Genomic DNA, 17,197 nt, shown 5'->3' on the forward strand with positions numbered 1-17,197 from the left:
TATCCCAGACAAGTATCATTTTGGAAGTGCTACTGAGATGATTGTTAGAGAAATTGTCAAGCTAAGATGTCTTTGATTAAAGCACATTTCATGACTATATTCTCAAAACTAACTAGCAAGATGCCAGTTAATATAGACTTCCAACAAAACTAAAAAAAATCATTGTAGAAACAAGAAAACCACAGTTCAATCAGCAAGGCACAATCTTTCCAGTCTCATGATACAACACTCAACCATTAACAAGAAATTATTTGTCCCTCAATGTATTCAACTGATTGGCTGAAACTCATGCTATAGCGATTAATGAACTTGTACAAGTCTCTAATTGTCAGTTCCAACGCAGTGTGCAAAATTGATTGGTGAAGTAAAACTCCAGGACATGCACAAGCAGGAACTCTGAATTTCCCTGTAACCTATTAACAAATTACAAGGAGATTATCAGCAGTCTCAGTTATTGAAGTATATTTGCCTCCAGCTTCTGTGGCTCTGGAGCTTCCAAAGCTTCCATGATACTCTCCACCCACCTGCACATAGACACACATTTACAACAATGACGTCAAAAACATGGTGTTCACATACAAATTAGGGATGAGTGCCCCAGCACTATTGGAATGATATATACTCAAAACCTTTTTTGTTTTAAACAAGCACAGGTGATGGTGGAGGGAAAAGCCGTTACGCACCCCTCTATTCCGGGGCTCTCTGGATGATAAACCTTCTGTAACCCTGCCTTCCGAGCAGCGTTCGCTGATGTACTACCTATACATGCAGCTGCTCCGTTCCAATTCTTTGGCTCTGCCACGAGTTCCATCCACGCCCTAAGTGACCACAAGCCATCAAAACCTTCTTAGCCTTTTGAACATGCCGTAGGTAACTATCCCTGAGAAATTGCTGCACGTGAAATGTGCGTTGCAGTTCTTTGTCCTAACAAACGACACTATGCCCGTTGCAATTCTGTCCAATGGTCATAATCGAAAGCAGTGCTTCCTGAAAAGACCAACATAAGGAGACAGGATGTACTTGACAGCTGTAGGGGAGGCAAATGTCGCTACAGGAACTGAAGCAGCTTCAGAAATGGCAGCTTCATCCAGATTCCTAACAGTTTCCTGCATGATACAACAACAATTTTGAGAAGTTGTACGTGTGCACGAACGATAATCACCAAGTAAAGCATTTTAGTTATCTGCATTGTAATGATAACTCCAGATGGGAAACCAACTACTGGCAAGAGAATCCCTTACAGTAGAGTAAGTATTCATTCGCATTACGTGAAAACCTCGCTCCTTCAACCCATTCTCTGCACGAATTTAATAATCGCTAATTAGGATGTGTAACACTTCTTCTTACTAGTAAAACTGTGATGCATATACACAATATCTATTTTTTCCTTCGCAATATACAAGAATTTCGGAAACAAAATATACTGAGTGATAAGTTGGGTAATATTCCTTTTTCCTTGATAATTCTTGCACTAGGGCGATCTATGTAGCTCTTGTCTACAGAAATATTTAGTGAGAAACTGCTGTCGGATTATGTAGCATCTTCATGTCGGAAAGAGTCTATCCAGGGACTCATCAATTATGGTGCAGTTTTGTAGATTATTTTATGATCTCATGAAACCAGAAACATACCCAAATCGTCACCGGCCTTGAGGGACGCAGGATACAAAACGTTACTGTCATCACTTAGTTTGGGAAGCTCACTGGACATCACCTTCGCGGTTGCTATTAACATAACAAAAACATCAGAATGCTGCGTTCTCAAAGTTTCGAATGGAGGCCCAGAAGTGTATATTGACAATAAGTGCATGGCCCTCTGCAAGCCCAAACATAGCCTTACAAGAAAAGTTCTCAGAGGCATTTAACAGCACGAAAATAAATTAATTTCTGTAATTTCAATAAAAATTCACAAACCTTTGGAGGGTGTAAAGGCAACATCTAACTGATTTGCTCCTTCCTCCGCGTTCTGAAAGAGCTCACCCGTGCCAGCACCAACTACAGCAATGCGTACTTTTGGGCGTCCTGCTTCCCTGCTCAAGGTCTTAGCAAGAGCTGGAAATTCCTCCAATGATAAATGAGAGACTCACCAGTATCAGAAGACAAACACATAAATGACTGAATGCAAAAGGAAAATCACAGGAAAGTCACAAAACAAAGAATCAAAACAGGATTAAGGTAACGAAAATCTACCTCCACGATCGCAGAAAAACTGTAGCAGCTTCCGGTGAGGTTACAACGATCCACTCAAATTTCCCCTCTGCAAAAACAAAACTTATCATTAAATTGATAAGGAGATGTCTGAAATGGTTTATGATTGCAAGAAGCGTTTTGCGGCAGTCCGTGACAGATTAGGTCTGCCGTGAACAAGATACACATCTGAAGAAGGAAGTGTGTGATGAATCCGGAAGTACCACGGAGGGTCTGAACAAGCTTGAGCAAGTCTGGGCCATCCCTATGTTCTATCAAAGGTAACTCCAAGCATCGAATCCCTCGCTTCGCCTGTACATGTCACCCAGTCTGTGTTGAAGAGAAACTGCCTGGGTTCTCTGAAAAAAAACTTACACTTTTGAAGATATTGATAAAAAATTCTGCAAAAAATTGGAATTATATGTCGGAAAAGTTCAACATCTCACCAAAGCCTTCATGAGCTTAACATTCTTCCCATGCTCTCTGGTTACTACAACACTCGCCTTTGTCTTAGAACCCGTAGCAATGTGAGCTTCGACACAAAGAGCAGACGCATGCCGCCGCCGTTGCTGTAACTCCGAGCTTCTCATGTACAGCGGTCTAACACCAACTTGAGTGCGCGAAGCAGAAACAGAAGAAGATGTTTCTGATATTCCACACGCTAGCCTGTTCATAAACCCAGCATCGGAGGGTTTCAGAAGAAACCCACACCATGCTGAGGGCGCTAGGAGCATCGCCATGTCCGGATAATGTTCTTCGCAACTTGTCTCTCAGGGAGCAGCTTGCATCTCAAAATAATCTCCAATTCCCAAAAATCTGCGGTGAGTTCGTTACACAGGTAAATTGCATTGTGAATGATAAGTGTCTCAAGGATTTGAATTACCGCTTCGAGAGCTTGAGCGTGTAGATTTTGAGCTAAAACTAGACTAAAAGAATTAACATTGAATATCCAATACCAGTACACAAATTATACTTTCGAAATACAAAAGCGGAGACCAGACCGTAGCGCCTTAAGTAGCCCCTGAAACAAGTAGCCACTTACAACAATAATCATGAGGACACCATCATAAAAGCAGAACAGTGGTCAAAAGGACCTATATTTAACTGCATATACGAAACTCCTTGGATTGGGAAAATTTATAGTTAAAGGTTACTCGCAAAATAAAACAAAACATTAAAAATATTAAAATTAAAATAAAATAAACTAAGATACCACGGAAATTGTCCTTGAATCCATGGTCCACTTGCACGATTAAGTCCAGAAGAAATGGAAATCCTCCAAGAATGCCACATCTACAACTTTCCGCACACTGAATTTAAGATAAGTTCACCATCGCTGCTATTTCTATCTCCGTCGATTAGCTTTACAAAATCTACCATACGCGCATCAACATAAAAGCAACACAAACTCCTGCTACGCACAGAAGTAAAAGTATGAAAAAAATTCTGCTATTTTGCAAGTTCGCACAATGGCAGCGAGGAGCTGAAAAAGGACTACATGTCGACTGACCCACCTACACATTTCCTGCATAAACGAAGAGGAGATGTCCATTTCTGTATTTAGACACGCTACTCGTTCCACAACACGAAGGCATCAAATGCGACAGTAAACCAACGAGACCTAGCTAGCTTGAACGCCATCCCAGTCCAAATTGGTTGTAAGCACGAAGATAATTCGTAAATGTGAGGAGAGGAAACGAAATCTACCTCTTCTTCTTCTTCTTCTTCTTCTTCTTCCACGGCTTCTCCTTCACCTTCCCCGCCTGATTGTCCCCAAGCCCCTGGTTGAAGTGGGAGAATCGTGTAGTCGTGCGCGGCGCAAATCGAGAGCAAACTGAAGCACGGGGCATGGGCACCGAAGCAATCCATCATCCTTGCTTCCTCATCATCATCTCCCCCAGCCTCCTCCCCCAACGCCGCTACCCGTATCCTTACTGCCTCTATTGAGAACTGCGTCAGTGGACACCCGTCAAGGTCCTCGCGGGTATGGAGACCGTGTTCTTTTGTTGCACATCCTTTTTGTATGCTAGCTTGAATAGAAGTATTTCTAAAATAAGATTTTTTTCGGAAAAAAATATTTTTTCATTATTTCCTTGGATCATTGTAATATTTCTTTTTTTTATGACAAAGCAAAATTTAATTCTTGTTATTTAACTGGCTTTTTCCTTTATATGTTGTACATGTCTTTTACTCCAAAAAATAAAACTTTTATTATTTTACATCAAGTATACAAATTTTTTCTAATGATTAATCAATTATATTGATAAATAATTAAATAAATAAATAAATGACTATAAAATATTCCAAAATTAAGATACAAATATATATATATATATATATATATATATATGTATGTATGTATGTGTGTGTGTATGTATTTAGAGAAATGCTATTTAGAAAATTAATAATATTAAATTCTAATGTTTTATCATAATCATGAAAAAATATTTATATTATAAAATTCTTATGGATGGTGCTTTTAAAAGATAAATATTAGTTGTTTGAAAGTTCTATATATATATATATATATATATATATTCTTTTTCTTTTTCTTTTTTAAATCAAAAACTTGTGGAATCTAGAAAATATCTATAATTTTTTAAGATTAGAATAAAAACTTACAAATACTTTATTTAAATTTTTTTCTAAAATAGTTAAAAGATAATATAGAATTTCAAAAACATAACTTCATGCAAAAACCAAGTTGCATGAATTCTGATTTGAGTAGTAAAAATATTTTTTGATGTTTTTCTGGTAGTTTTTTTGTAATTTTTTTGTATTTTTTTCTTTCTCAACTTTTTTGTGATAATGGCTCTCATTTTGTAGTTAACATTTTCTTATTTTTATTTTTATTTTTATTTTCTTGAATTGTAACAAGCAATGTTCTTTCTAATGTAATTACATGTCGTCTTATCTATAATAAGAAATATCTTTCAAAATTAAAGACTTAATTTAATGTTTGAAGTTCAAACAATTTGAAAAACTCTTAACATCATGTTTTGATTTACAAAAATAAAATCTAAAGAGCCCAACATAACTATTTTACACACTCTTAGCTTAATTTTAAAATTAGAAAACTAAAAAAGAATTCAAAATAATTTTAGTTGTAAGAATTAAAATTTATTAATTCTTACAACTAAAATTATTTGCAATGTTTTCTTTATATATGTAGATTTAAATTCTACCAAAATCATATTGTAATTATTTGATTATGGATGTCATATTCTAAAACTAATATAATTAAGATATTTAATGTTTATTAAGTAATTTTCTATTTTATTAAATTAAGATGTTAGAATTGAATAAATTTGTTGTTATTCTTCAATAATAAGACTTATTTGAATAATTGAAATTCTAAACTTAGTTAAATTGTAATTTTTAAAATTGTATAGGTTTTTACTCATATATTATGTTGTAATACATAGTATTGTTCCTATATATTAATATATCAAATCCTTATAATAACGTTTACAGAAACATTAAACCATAATCTTAGTATAATATATATATATATATATATATATATAAATGATTAAGAATAAATAAATAAATAAATAAATTTTTATTTTAAAGATATTTGTTTAAAAGAGTTTATGATATATTTTAAACCTAATCTGAATGAGTTTTGTTTACTAAATTTAAGGTCATGTAATATAAAATAAAAATTAAGATATTTAAAATTATAAATAAAATTGAATTATAAATTATTGATAAAAATTATATGTTTTTACAACAATGCATAAATTTTATATTTCGCAAACAAAGTTTAGACAGTAGATGGTTTTTTTGAATAACTAATGTGTGTGTAAGAATCTTTTTTGTTTATCTTACAAAAATAAGAACTTATATTGAAAAGCATGTTTGGAAGTAAGTTTGTGTTTACAATGACGTATTTTTGTACTAAAATGTTTGTGTATTTATATATTTACATAAATACACAAGTTTTTTGATAATTTTAACTTTTTTAATTAAATATTTGTAATTTCAATACAATCTGCCCAGGCTTAACAAAACTATTTAGTTTTGTTGAATGTAAAAATTCACAATGATGTGTAATGTTGCGTCTAATTCAATTTTATTTTAGCACACACTTTGAGACCACTAGTTTTATTTATTTATTTTGATCTGTGAACATTTTGTCATTTTAACTAATACTCTATGTGCGCATGATATTAATGCTGCTGACCAATTTCAAATTTTACTACAGTCAACATAAATAATGTCGACAGGTTAATGTTACAGAATTGTGGTGGATTATCAACTAAATTGTGTGCAGACAAGGTCCATTACAAAGTAGAGACACGAGAAAGGAGCAGTGGTGGGAGTCCATTACAAGTAGATGACTATGCTTGTGCAAGTTGTGTCATAATGTTGTCACTTGGATTGGGCCAGACAGAATCAAACAAAGAGTAGTAAAAATAGATCTCTACACACATTAGCCACAAAGAACCTTGTAAGTGTCATCAGGCAACATTTTTTGGCAGCAAGATGGTGAGAGATTGGTCGTGAATACTCAGACATTGCTGTGGAAATTCATTCTGCAAAATGCATCACTCATGCGTTGAGATATCGTGAAAAGATTAGGCCATGCTTGGACACACGCACGTTGGATTTTTTGTCGCATTTGATTATGAAGTGCTAAGAGTCCCAGATCTTCATGACAAGAGATCAAGCTGTGAGCAATATCCCATGTAAGAGTACAAGATCCGATTTAGATATTGCTGAAAGAGATTGTTGTGATGTATTGCAAATTTACAAGGAGATGAAACCAATTTTTGATCCAGTTTGAGAGTAAAACTAAGAATCAATTAACAATCATTTGATCGAGATAAATGAAATCAAGGGAAACTGCTGCGGACAGAGTCGTCTTATTTGATTGCGTGCGTCGGAATCGGTAGTTTCAAAATCCATATTCATCTTGAAATAACATAGTTAAGACAAAACTCTCGAATGGTTATCATTACCAATGAACATTCAAAGATGTCTTCCTGTTGCTCGTGGGCTGTGCCAACCAACCGCAGAGAACACAGATCCTTCTACAAGTCCATCGCAGTCTACTGACAGCTGATCAAATTAAAGTACAATAATAGAATTACAAATTCAACAAACTATCCTGGTCTCAAACATATGCAACTCTCTCGTTCACAACTTCTTGGTCTCAGAAGGAAAGTGATTGTGGCAAAACAAAGCTGTTGCGGCCTATAGATGATTATTCATGATTTGGATAAGAAAAACTCACGTGGATTCCAACAGGAACACAAACTGAGAAAGTGATGTATGCTACTATTTACACAGTTGTAAAATGCATTCATAAACTTTTCTTTGACGTCATGCGCTGCAGCACCTGTTTGCCTTTCTTTTTCATCTTGGACTTGATTTTGGCTTTTGCAACTAAAGTAGCAACTGTGTTGACAAAATTGCCGCACGCCATTAGAATCAACAACAACCCACAAACCACCATCTGATGCACACAACAACGATCTGTCAGATATCTGTTTTTAAAATTGAAGTGTAGCCATGTCTAAAACAAGCCGTGAAGATGATTACCTGCCACTCGGATTCATCCTCCAGAATAGCAGTCTTCAGCAGAAGGATTCCAATAAAAAACTGAAAACCCTGCACATGTGAAGCATAGCATATCAGAAAAAGTCAAAACGTATCATTTTTCTGGCTAACTAAAGATGACTATTTTCCTTCCATAGCATGTTAACTGCAAGGTTGTGTACATATCCTGGAAGGTGTAACATGTAATACAAGATCTCACCTGTAGAATAAAGAGGAGAGGATATAAAACCCAAAGTTGCCCTTTAACACCGGCCGTCTCTCCCCATACAACATCCATCCTTCCAGCCTGTACATCAGCCACTCTATTAGAAAAGGCCTCGTATCATATAATTCATTGAATGCGAACGACCTGTGCGATCCGGTCTTTAAAAATTATTACTTTGTGTGACCAAGCGTCACCTCGGTACGATTTGAGACTAAACCTCGAATTCAGGAAAATACCGGAGTCAGTCTTTTGAAAGGAAAAATGGATATAACTATTATAAGTTATACAATTACATTATAAAGTTCTTTCAATACATGATACAGTATTCTTCACAGATGTGCCAAGGTCAAGCATAGTTAGAAGCGGAAATGGCCATGAAAGTGTATTGCATATTGGAAGAGGGAGGAGATCTAAGACCACTTTAGAAACCGCTGCCACTAGTGAGCAATCATTGCATGGATCACTAGTGATGTACACAAAGGCAAATGAGAAAAGCATACCTTCCCAAGAGCAATTCGAGTATATAGGCGTCGACGCTGATAACGGTTCTGTAGTAGCATAGCCACACCTTGCATCACAGCCCAACCAAGGAACAGCCGCACCCCTTGCTGCAATCAAGGTATATATATTGAATTGTTACCTAACAAGTGAGCAAGCGCACAAGGAGGTGCCAGCTGAAGTTCGATAATTCTTGTTTGAGCGTAGAATTATTTAAACCAAGTAAAGCAAGAAGATATCATAATATCTTGTCCCTACAGCATACATGTTTACTGGGTTAGCAGGATTGCCCATACACAGACGCACCTGTTTGCGTATGCAACTAGGATGACCTTGGATTCCCCAGGTAAGACTCACTAATGCCATCACCATCGCACAATAATGATGATACACCCACCTGCCACATCAATGTACTCCTGACACGTCATGACTCAGTCAAAAAAATTGCAAATTTTATGGCAATGCATGATAATCTTCATGGTACTGAGCCTTCCAAAACAGCCGCATATGTGAATTTCTCACGTGAACTACATGTAAATTGCATTCAAATCATTATGAGTAGGTTTTTGGATGAAAGTACCATGGTCGTATGTCACTACCGTTGACTCTCAAAATATTTTCCCGCAGTGCTAAACTAGTGTAGAAAAACAATAACCAAGCCTGAGGTACTCACACAAATGGTATTTAGCCACCTTGTGCAAACAAATCGCATCATGAAAATGAGAAATCTCATTGACAAAACCCATCTGAAGCAAAGGGCAACTCTCGACACGTTCCAAATCTCCTAAAGAAAAACGGATGTACTAAAAAATAGCACGCATAAATAGGATATAGCTCAACCGTAAAAACTCGACACTACTCAAAGCATTTCAGAGAAACCGAATATAGTTACCTGGTATACTTGGACTGGCAAAGCTGGAAAGCATCCATTCCATATTCTGTTCTTCAAAATAAGCAAAATGACCGGAAACGCAAGAAACATCACTGCTGTTCTATCCTGAATACACAATATCAGCACTCATGGGTTGGTAAATACATCCTCAACCATATGTTTATAGGAAAAATCAGATGAGATGATAACAAGCATTATTTCCTTACCTTACCCGGTAATTTCTAACCCACCAACCTAACGCATGTGTACTTAAAGTGTAGAGAACGTACTCTGTAAGCATTGTATTCCTCTTTCACTTTATATCGACTATCCTTGCGTGTTGCCCTGACATTAGCAGGTCCAAGCAGCATTCGGAGAAAAAAACCTGAAGCATGTACGTTACAGTATTTCAACCAGCAGATATTTTGTAGCAATTCTCCCCAAAGCGAAAAAAGAGTGCAATATGAGACAGGTCGAAGGATAACCTTCGTGCACTCGTCCCTTCAGGAATAACAATAACTCGGTGCAATCGTACCGATGTTCTCAAAGAAGAAATGACATGTAAACCAAGTCCAATTTTACATCATCGAGTTACATGAATGGACTTCCCACAAAGAGTGAAGAGACGGTGCTCACCGTTGGCCTTGGCAGGAAGTAAAGTTGCCACGTCTCCATCGTAAAGCATAGTCCGTGCTTTGTAAAGTTCCTCCTCCAGCTGCACACTCGCCGAAAAGCTCAATCCAACAGCAAGAATGTAGGACTCATATCAGAACTTCATAAAAATATCTAGGCAAGACTGCTCCAGCCAATGTCAGCGAGCATTTTGCAGACACATTCATAGAATGCACTTGGGTATGATATAGTACGGCATTAGACATAAGATACCAATGCATGGAGAAGGGTACACTGACGGTACAGGACGCTGATGACACCTGATTGCACAAATAAGAGGAGAGTAGCTAGTTTCAGATTTGTAGAACGAAGATGATGCAATTAAGGGACAGTAATGAGAGTCTCACGGAGATTCGACACTAATGAAGAAAACCTTATCAGTCGTTTGTTGGTTGATATCATCCTTCTCACTGGCGGAGCTCACGTCTCCTTGAAGTTTCTTCAAAGTATTGACGTGGGTGACAGCCTGCTTGCTTAGAGCATCTGTCTCATGTTGCCATCTCGTGGAATGTGCCGATGCGGCATCTTTTAACAACCTACAACTCTCGACCAAGCTTGCAACTCGATCTGCAATACTTTCCTCCATTTCAGGGCCACCTTTGGGTTCGCCATCCATAGTACCACTGTCGCTCGACATCAGAACTAATGTTGGGGACAGCAGACGAACTGCAAGACCAAACGCGAGAACACATGAAAAAGTGCATCACAAAATGAGGTTCAACTCGGAAAAACAAAAGTCACTTTCTGATAATTGTTCTCTCGCAATACGCGAGTAATTGATCAAAGAAGAGCTTGTGAAAAACTACACGAGCAGAGAGCTCAAGCCCAGAATTAGACCCTTATTCGGTGAAGGAAGAAACTTGCATATAAAATTCAGCGAGCAGATTTGAGGGGTTATTTGATTACCTATAATTTATGACATATTTCAAAGTGGGACAAGAAGTAGTTTATAACAAGAACTCAATCTTAACGTCAGAATTTTGCAATAAACCTACAAAGCTATTGTTGTGTGAAGAGAAAGCAAACAATTTAGCTAAATACGTACAATTACAAAAAACAAGCGCGAATCATGAAACGAAACTCATGCGAGCTTTTCGAATCAATCCAATCATACCCCTTTAAAAGATACACTAAAATGAGTCGCAACAACTTCAAGGGCAACCTCACGCTTCGAAACTATTTCCCTCCTGCACTGTGATAAAAAAAACATAAAACCAAAGTAAAAAAAATACAGTCAAATCCTATCGAAGTCCCACTCCTGAAAAATCCACGATGCATCACAACCGAAGTGTCTCCGAGCTACCCAACGAAGGTCTCTCCACTCAGACCCACCAAAATCCACACACCCATAAAAAAAATAAAAAAAATAAAAAATAAAAAATAAAAAAATAAAAAACACCGAATCTCATCCTCCAAATACCTAATAGATCAAACCTAATCAAGCTGTTTCACCACAACCCACACATGCACACCTCCTGTCTTGCTCCGTTCGCGCAAGTGTGCCAACCGAGATTGTAGACTCCGACGTATGAGACCACAAGACCTCCCAAAACCTCCAAAACCCGGACTGAGGAATCCAGACACGACCCAAAATCGAGTGATTCCGCACGGTTCCTCACCTACAGCATGGCAGCACCTCGGTGTGGTCGTCGAAGGACAAGGATGATGAGTGAGTGAGGATGCGAGCCTGATGAACTCAGGGCCATTCCTCTACCTTCCTTTGGGCACTCACTCACTGTAAAGCAGGAGGCACTGGGTGTCCCCAGAGCTCTGAAGCTCGGCACACACGTAGCCAACCACAAGGCTTCCTCAGCCATCCTCCCCCTTCCCGCTCCGGATCCCGCGCTTTGCCCCACCTGACCCGCCAAATGTCCCGCGGCCACCGGCGCTTGCCTTTCCTCTTTGTCTTACGTGTTCTGCCACGTCACCGCGGTGACCGGCGGCTGCATCTGCGGTTCGTCTTGCGAGAGGAGCCACGTCACCGAATCTAGCGGCGGCTGTTGCCTCTGCAGTTTGTTTGTCTTTTGGTGTGGTGCCACGTCACCTCGATGGGGGCCTTTCTTATGGGACCTGGATTTTCCACACTTGTCATCTTCGTGTGAGCCCTGCTCTCAAGGTCTGGACGATCCCGAAACCCTAAAAATATGAACTCTGCCATGCGTGGAAAACTTTGACTGTATTCTGCATGTTTTTGTCTTTGTTTGAGATTTCGTGGTGCTGTGCTCTTTGAACTGGAAATTTTTGGCCTTGTGAACAGTGTTGGTATCTAAACGCTTGTGTGATTGATTTGACCACGTTTGGCTTTTATCTGTGCGACTTGTAACAGAAATAAATAAATATATATATATATATATATATATATATATATATTATTTTACTCATATTTAACTTATGCGTTATATTGTTTCTTGGCATAATGAGTTAAATCCTTACACTTGTCGTGTTCCAGAGTTTTCTAGAAGTAATTTGGTTAAAAACTTAATGAAAAAGTATGACAAGTGCGGAATCCTAAGATCTGAAAAGTAACATTGTTGATGAAAAACATGCACCATATTCAAACTTCCATCCAAAATTATACCTCGTATAACAGAACGATATTTTAACACCCACCGAGTTTCCTCAGAATAAAGACGATGCAGTTTAACAAAACATGCATTAGTGCTTCGTTGTTTGAAGAATATTACTCGCATTGTGAATAACATGTGCTTTCGAGATATTATTTCCTTACTCCAAACTGGCCTTCAGAAATGTAGTTTGTTATGGTTCTTACAATCCAAACAAAGGTATTACACTTTAAGAATTTTCATTTCATATGGCCAACCAGATGACGAAATTCTTAAAAGTATCTTTCACGAAAAATCGAGCATATTGAACAGTACATTTCACCCATGCTTTTGATCCAAATATATACGCACAATGTTCGGGTTAAGTTGTTGAGCAACCCCAGAGTATCTTATCCTGACACTAGCTTACAAACAAACCAACTACCAAAATAGAAGATAAGCTGAAGGGATTACGAACCATTTGATGATATGGTAGATCATCAACCAATTATGTTTTAGAATCCACACACCAGCAGTAAAAGCTGGGTTCACTGTAGGAATACACACTTGAATATGACCACTGTGGGGCATCGACATGCTGAAGACTCAACTGAGACAGGTCACAAACATGAACCAAGGCCCCAGCATGCCTTCGAGATCGCATCCTTTTGTACAACCGCATGGCAGCTATGGCATCTTCACAAGGGTCATGAATTGTTCCGTCCTGGATCTTGTACCTGCAAATATTAAATTCTTATTCAGCAATATGCACTAGAACATTACATGAAACAATTCATAGGATAGTATACAATGGAAAAAAGGCAGCGTTCTCAAAAAAAAATTACTGGATCTATATTGCAATGATATTACTGATGGTAAAATACAGAAGGTTGTGAATCTAACCCCAAGAAAACTTCTGTCAGGAACCGCAGCTTGTGACTAACACCGCTTGTCTTCACAAATAGCTGATACGTGGCAGTGTCTCTGTTAAAGCAGTTTCATGTTTTAGTCCCAGGTGACGTAACACCATTATATAATTTCGGGATACCATCAAAATGTAGATTGAAACAAAAATACTTAAACGCTCTTTCGTGAAGATCTTGGTACAAGTGCATGCTTCACACACTGACCAAATTCAGGAAATACCAAAACAGATGCAACAATACGATCCCTCCATCTGCAACAATTTCGATTTTCTAACTAACGTAAGTCGGTGGAAAGTAAACAGCATTTGACAGACGTTTTTCACGCCAAATTTTACTTGATATACCATGATCAGTAGCGTTCGTCAAATAAAACCAACTTTTGATCGATGTTGGCACACGTGATCAAAGTGCGACCCATTTCACACACACACATAGCTAAAATTAGATACCCATCAACAGACGGATCAGTAGGGATGTAAATAATACCTGATAAGCTCCGGTGAGTGATCGAGGCGCAAGCAAGCTAGATCATGCCGCAAGTCATGTCCTATCAAGAGTGGCCCATCTTCTAAAATACGTTTCACAATGTAGCGCACTCGTTTGAAAGATGGTGCCCCGTTAAAATCTGAAGGTTTGATTCCAGTTATCTCATACCTGTCGATCCCAAGTTAACAGCTTAATACCAGAATTTGAGTCCCCAGAAAAAGTTGGTCAAAACCTAAAACAAAAACACGAACAAACCTGCGTCCTACAGGAAGAGTTTGTAGATCTATACAAGCAAAGCAAAGTCCATCACTAAAATACTGCAAGAAAAAATGCGCACCTCAATCTCCTGAAGAGATATCAAAAGGAAGCCTGAAGTAAAGAAGAATTACACACCTGTAATCCGTGACTGGCAGAAGAGGTTGGACATAGGTGTTGAGCAGGACATTTTCATCCTCGTCCACCAAGCAAACTCGTGCGCATATGTTGATCGAGCCATCGCTACCTCCTCCAACCATCTCACAATCCAAGGCCACAGCCCCATATTGACGCTCTTCCGAAAAATGTGCCGCCTCGGCAGATCCCTCCGGAGCGTCTATGGCCCCTTTTATTGACTGCTCCATAGGTGTTGTTAACACCTGCCTTAAACCTACCAATTAGTAAAGATTTACGCAGGTACTATAACAGCGCATGGAACAAGGGACGTGCATAAATGAAGGCACAAATCTCAAAAGAAGAGAATATACCTTTCCAGATGGGCAGGCAGACATGAACTGACATTTAAGTCGATGATTTGTAAGCGCTTCCTCACTTTCCAGGACATCCAGGCACAAACTGCAGCCTCTTCTGGAAAATTCGGCTGCACATTCCTTTTTAGCCAAACGACCTGCGTTGATTTTCCAGTACAGCAACACATTCAGTTCAATTTTCTCTTTACTGGCTGACTTAACTTCACACGTCTTTATCTTCAAGGAATTCAAGTTGAATCAAAGCTCAGATTCTCTCTCAAAATTTCAATTGCGTAAGTTCAGGTGGAAGATGTACCAAGAAGATGTTCACGAAGAGCTTCAAAGCAGAAGCAGTGTTTGTGACACACACCACACTGAGGCTCATGCTCTGTATGGCAAGCTTTCTCCAAATGACGCACTAAATTTTCATCAGTTGAAAACTGCTTAAAGCATGCAGGACATCTGCACAAGCATTCTTGTCCATATTTTAATGCCAAACTCACAAAAAAAATGTTTCAACGCTACTTGCTGTAAATTCTCACACAATTTGGGAATTGTCTACGTCCAAAAAGCTCCGAGAAGAATCCAGAAAGGAAGCTGACTGTCATTCTAGATCTTTGCGTTGATGTGCATTTAAATAAGAGAAGATCGAGAATTGCCGACGATTTCTCGTTGTATCAAGGAGTAACCGATCATCCACAAACTCCCCCAGATATGTGCAGGATCGCCTCATCCGAAAGATTCCATGTTAGAGATTACAATCACAAAACTGGGAAAGCATCTACAGTTACGGCCCATTTAGCAGCAAGAATTCCAGTTCTAATTTTATGATAAGTTACAATGTGCACCCAGGCATGACCTGAAAAAGGAAATCGGAAACATCCCAACAAATCGCCATCCCTAAAACTCCCATTATGAATCATTATCCTACACGCCTCGATTTTCTCTCACAGAACCATGAAATAAAGTATTTCAAGACTTCCAATTGCAAGCCATCCACTGCGATGCCTTCCATCAAAAGAAACCTACCTAATACGAGGAATTTCCGTATTTCCTCCAGAGCTAGCTCCACCCGCCTTGGTTACAGGCTCCGAAGCCATCGCCAGAGAGATTCTCACTACGATTCACAACACAGGCTTCCCTCGCTCGCTTACTCACTCACTCACTCACTCACGCACTAACTCACTCACTCACTCACTCGCTGCAATAACTCTCATCGAGTTTCCGATAAGCGTCAACACAAATTCCACTTGTACAAACAAAACCTTCGCTACCCAGCTTCACTGACTGCGAAAGGGTCTCAGATTGAGAATGAGTGAGAACCCAAAACCCAGGCAAACGGCAGCGTTACAAAAGGATCGGAGAGCCATGAACCACTGGGTGTTTCCCAGCCATGGGAAAAGGAGAGCAGGCATGTTGGACGCCGAGCAAGAAGGCGAGCAGATGCACGAGGAGGAAGCATAGTAAAAGAGAATATTGATTTGCATATTAGGGTAAAGCATTAAGAGAAGGAATGAAGGTGGAAATGGAATGCATTGCATTGCATTGCATTGGTGCGACGGGGAGCCGAGAAAGAGAGAACGGAGAAGGAGAAAAGAGGAGAAGAGAGGAGAGGAGGTGCCGACGATTTGCACTTCCAGACTCTCGTGTCCACGGCTGTTCTGCCTGGAATCTTGACATTTTGTGATTGTTACCAACGACTGTTCTTCCTGGAATTTCAGGGTTCTCAAACTGATGCCTACGTCCGTTCTGTATGGAATTCGGGCCATGTCGAAGATGCTTGGATCTGCATAAGCGGCATCCCAACTTCAAGTCGGTTTTCGTCTACTTTTTTAAGTTGTAATTTATTCTAATAATAAAAAAACGAAATGAATCTTTTTTTAACTCTGAATAATATTTTTTAATTTTTAATTTTTGGATTTTTTTTGAAAAGCAATATGATTCAGTAGTATATTTACTTATGGTCATTCAATATATTTTTAATTCTTTAGAAATTTGTCATTTACCTTTGTAGAAACTAAAAGAAGCAGATATTATATTTAATTTGTGTCTAATTTTACCAATTTTTAAAAAATAATGTATAATCTTTACTTTTTATGAAATTTATTCAATATCTTTTATGTTTTTTATGTTTTTTTGTTATGTTGATAAAAAATTAAAATATTCATTAACTTTTATTTATTTATAAACATGGTTGCATGATTAACTATTTCAAATACGAAATTTGTAAAGCAAAAATATATATATATATATATAAACACACACACAAATTATCAGTTTATGGTAAATTATAATTAATATAATTCAATTAAAAATAATCTTATCAGAACATATACTTTGCTTTAAAAAAATGTCAAAATTCTGATTGAAAAACCTGAATAGGATTTATTGAAAACGTTTAAATGTGTTTTTTTTTTTTTTTTTTTTTTTTTTTTGGTGAGTTATGAGAAGCTTTTTTTAATAATGATATTTAAATATATATATATATATATATATATATCAAGAATTTAAAATTAATAG

General features: G+C 37.9%; 3 protein-coding genes across 11 annotated transcripts; all 3 read right to left on the minus strand.

The window, feature by feature from the left end:
• Positions 1 to 236: 236 nt before the first annotated feature.
• Positions 237 to 4,036, minus strand: LOC112286870 (uroporphyrinogen-III synthase, chloroplastic). Its single transcript, XM_024529210.3, has 10 exons — positions 3,894 to 4,036; positions 2,633 to 3,002; positions 2,411 to 2,498; positions 2,190 to 2,256; positions 1,914 to 2,029; positions 1,632 to 1,724; positions 1,242 to 1,297; positions 1,021 to 1,106; positions 684 to 818; positions 237 to 524 (listed from the first exon to the last, which is right to left on the minus strand). Exons 2-10 carry the CDS (start codon positions 2,924 to 2,926, stop codon positions 452 to 454), a joined length of 1,008 nt encoding a protein of 335 aa, XP_024384978.1. The 5' UTR covers positions 2,927 to 3,002; positions 3,894 to 4,036; the 3' UTR covers positions 237 to 451.
• Positions 4,037 to 7,118: 3,082 nt separating this feature from the next.
• Positions 7,119 to 11,697, minus strand: LOC112286987 (uncharacterized). 8 transcript variants are annotated; one of them, XM_090253208.1, is made up of 12 exons: positions 11,470 to 11,697; positions 11,112 to 11,189; positions 10,371 to 10,663; positions 9,962 to 10,040; positions 9,616 to 9,710; positions 9,347 to 9,451; positions 9,035 to 9,114; positions 8,761 to 8,851; positions 8,457 to 8,564; positions 7,951 to 8,037; positions 7,734 to 7,802; positions 7,119 to 7,647 (listed from the first exon to the last, which is right to left on the minus strand). In XM_090253208.1, exons 3-12 carry the CDS (start codon positions 10,632 to 10,634, stop codon positions 7,495 to 7,497), a joined length of 1,131 nt encoding a protein of 376 aa, XP_090109334.1. In that variant the 5' UTR covers positions 10,635 to 10,663; positions 11,112 to 11,189; positions 11,470 to 11,697; the 3' UTR covers positions 7,119 to 7,494. The 8 variants fall into 8 exon arrangements, with proteins under 8 accessions (XP_090109334.1, XP_090109333.1, XP_024385293.1 ...); XM_090253207.1 differs by having other exon boundaries at positions 9,962 to 10,059; positions 10,345 to 10,663; XM_024529525.3 differs by lacking the exon at positions 11,112 to 11,189 and having other exon boundaries at positions 11,617 to 11,697.
• Positions 11,698 to 12,822: 1,125 nt separating this feature from the next.
• LOC112286724 (RNA exonuclease 4) lies at positions 12,823 to 16,321 on the minus strand. Of its 2 annotated transcripts, XR_002971110.3 has the most exons (8): positions 15,707 to 16,316; positions 14,994 to 15,139; positions 14,696 to 14,835; positions 14,346 to 14,587; positions 13,953 to 14,120; positions 13,671 to 13,717; positions 13,444 to 13,524; positions 12,823 to 13,277 (listed from the first exon to the last, which is right to left on the minus strand). XR_002971110.3 is itself a non-coding variant. In XM_024528899.3 (7 exons), exons 1-7 carry the CDS (start codon positions 15,775 to 15,777, stop codon positions 13,049 to 13,051), a joined length of 1,077 nt encoding a protein of 358 aa, XP_024384667.1. In that variant the 5' UTR covers positions 15,778 to 16,321; the 3' UTR covers positions 12,823 to 13,048. The 2 variants fall into 2 exon arrangements, 1 of the variants encoding a protein (XP_024384667.1); XM_024528899.3 differs by lacking the exon at positions 13,671 to 13,717 and having other exon boundaries at positions 15,707 to 16,321.
• Positions 16,322 to 17,197: the final 876 nt, after the last annotated feature.

Source organism: Physcomitrium patens, chromosome 9 (genome assembly GCF_059467195.1).
Source record: "Physcomitrium patens ecotype Gransden chromosome 9, ASM5946719v1, whole genome shotgun sequence".
Taxonomy (NCBI): domain Eukaryota; kingdom Viridiplantae; phylum Streptophyta; class Bryopsida; order Funariales; family Funariaceae; genus Physcomitrium; species Physcomitrium patens.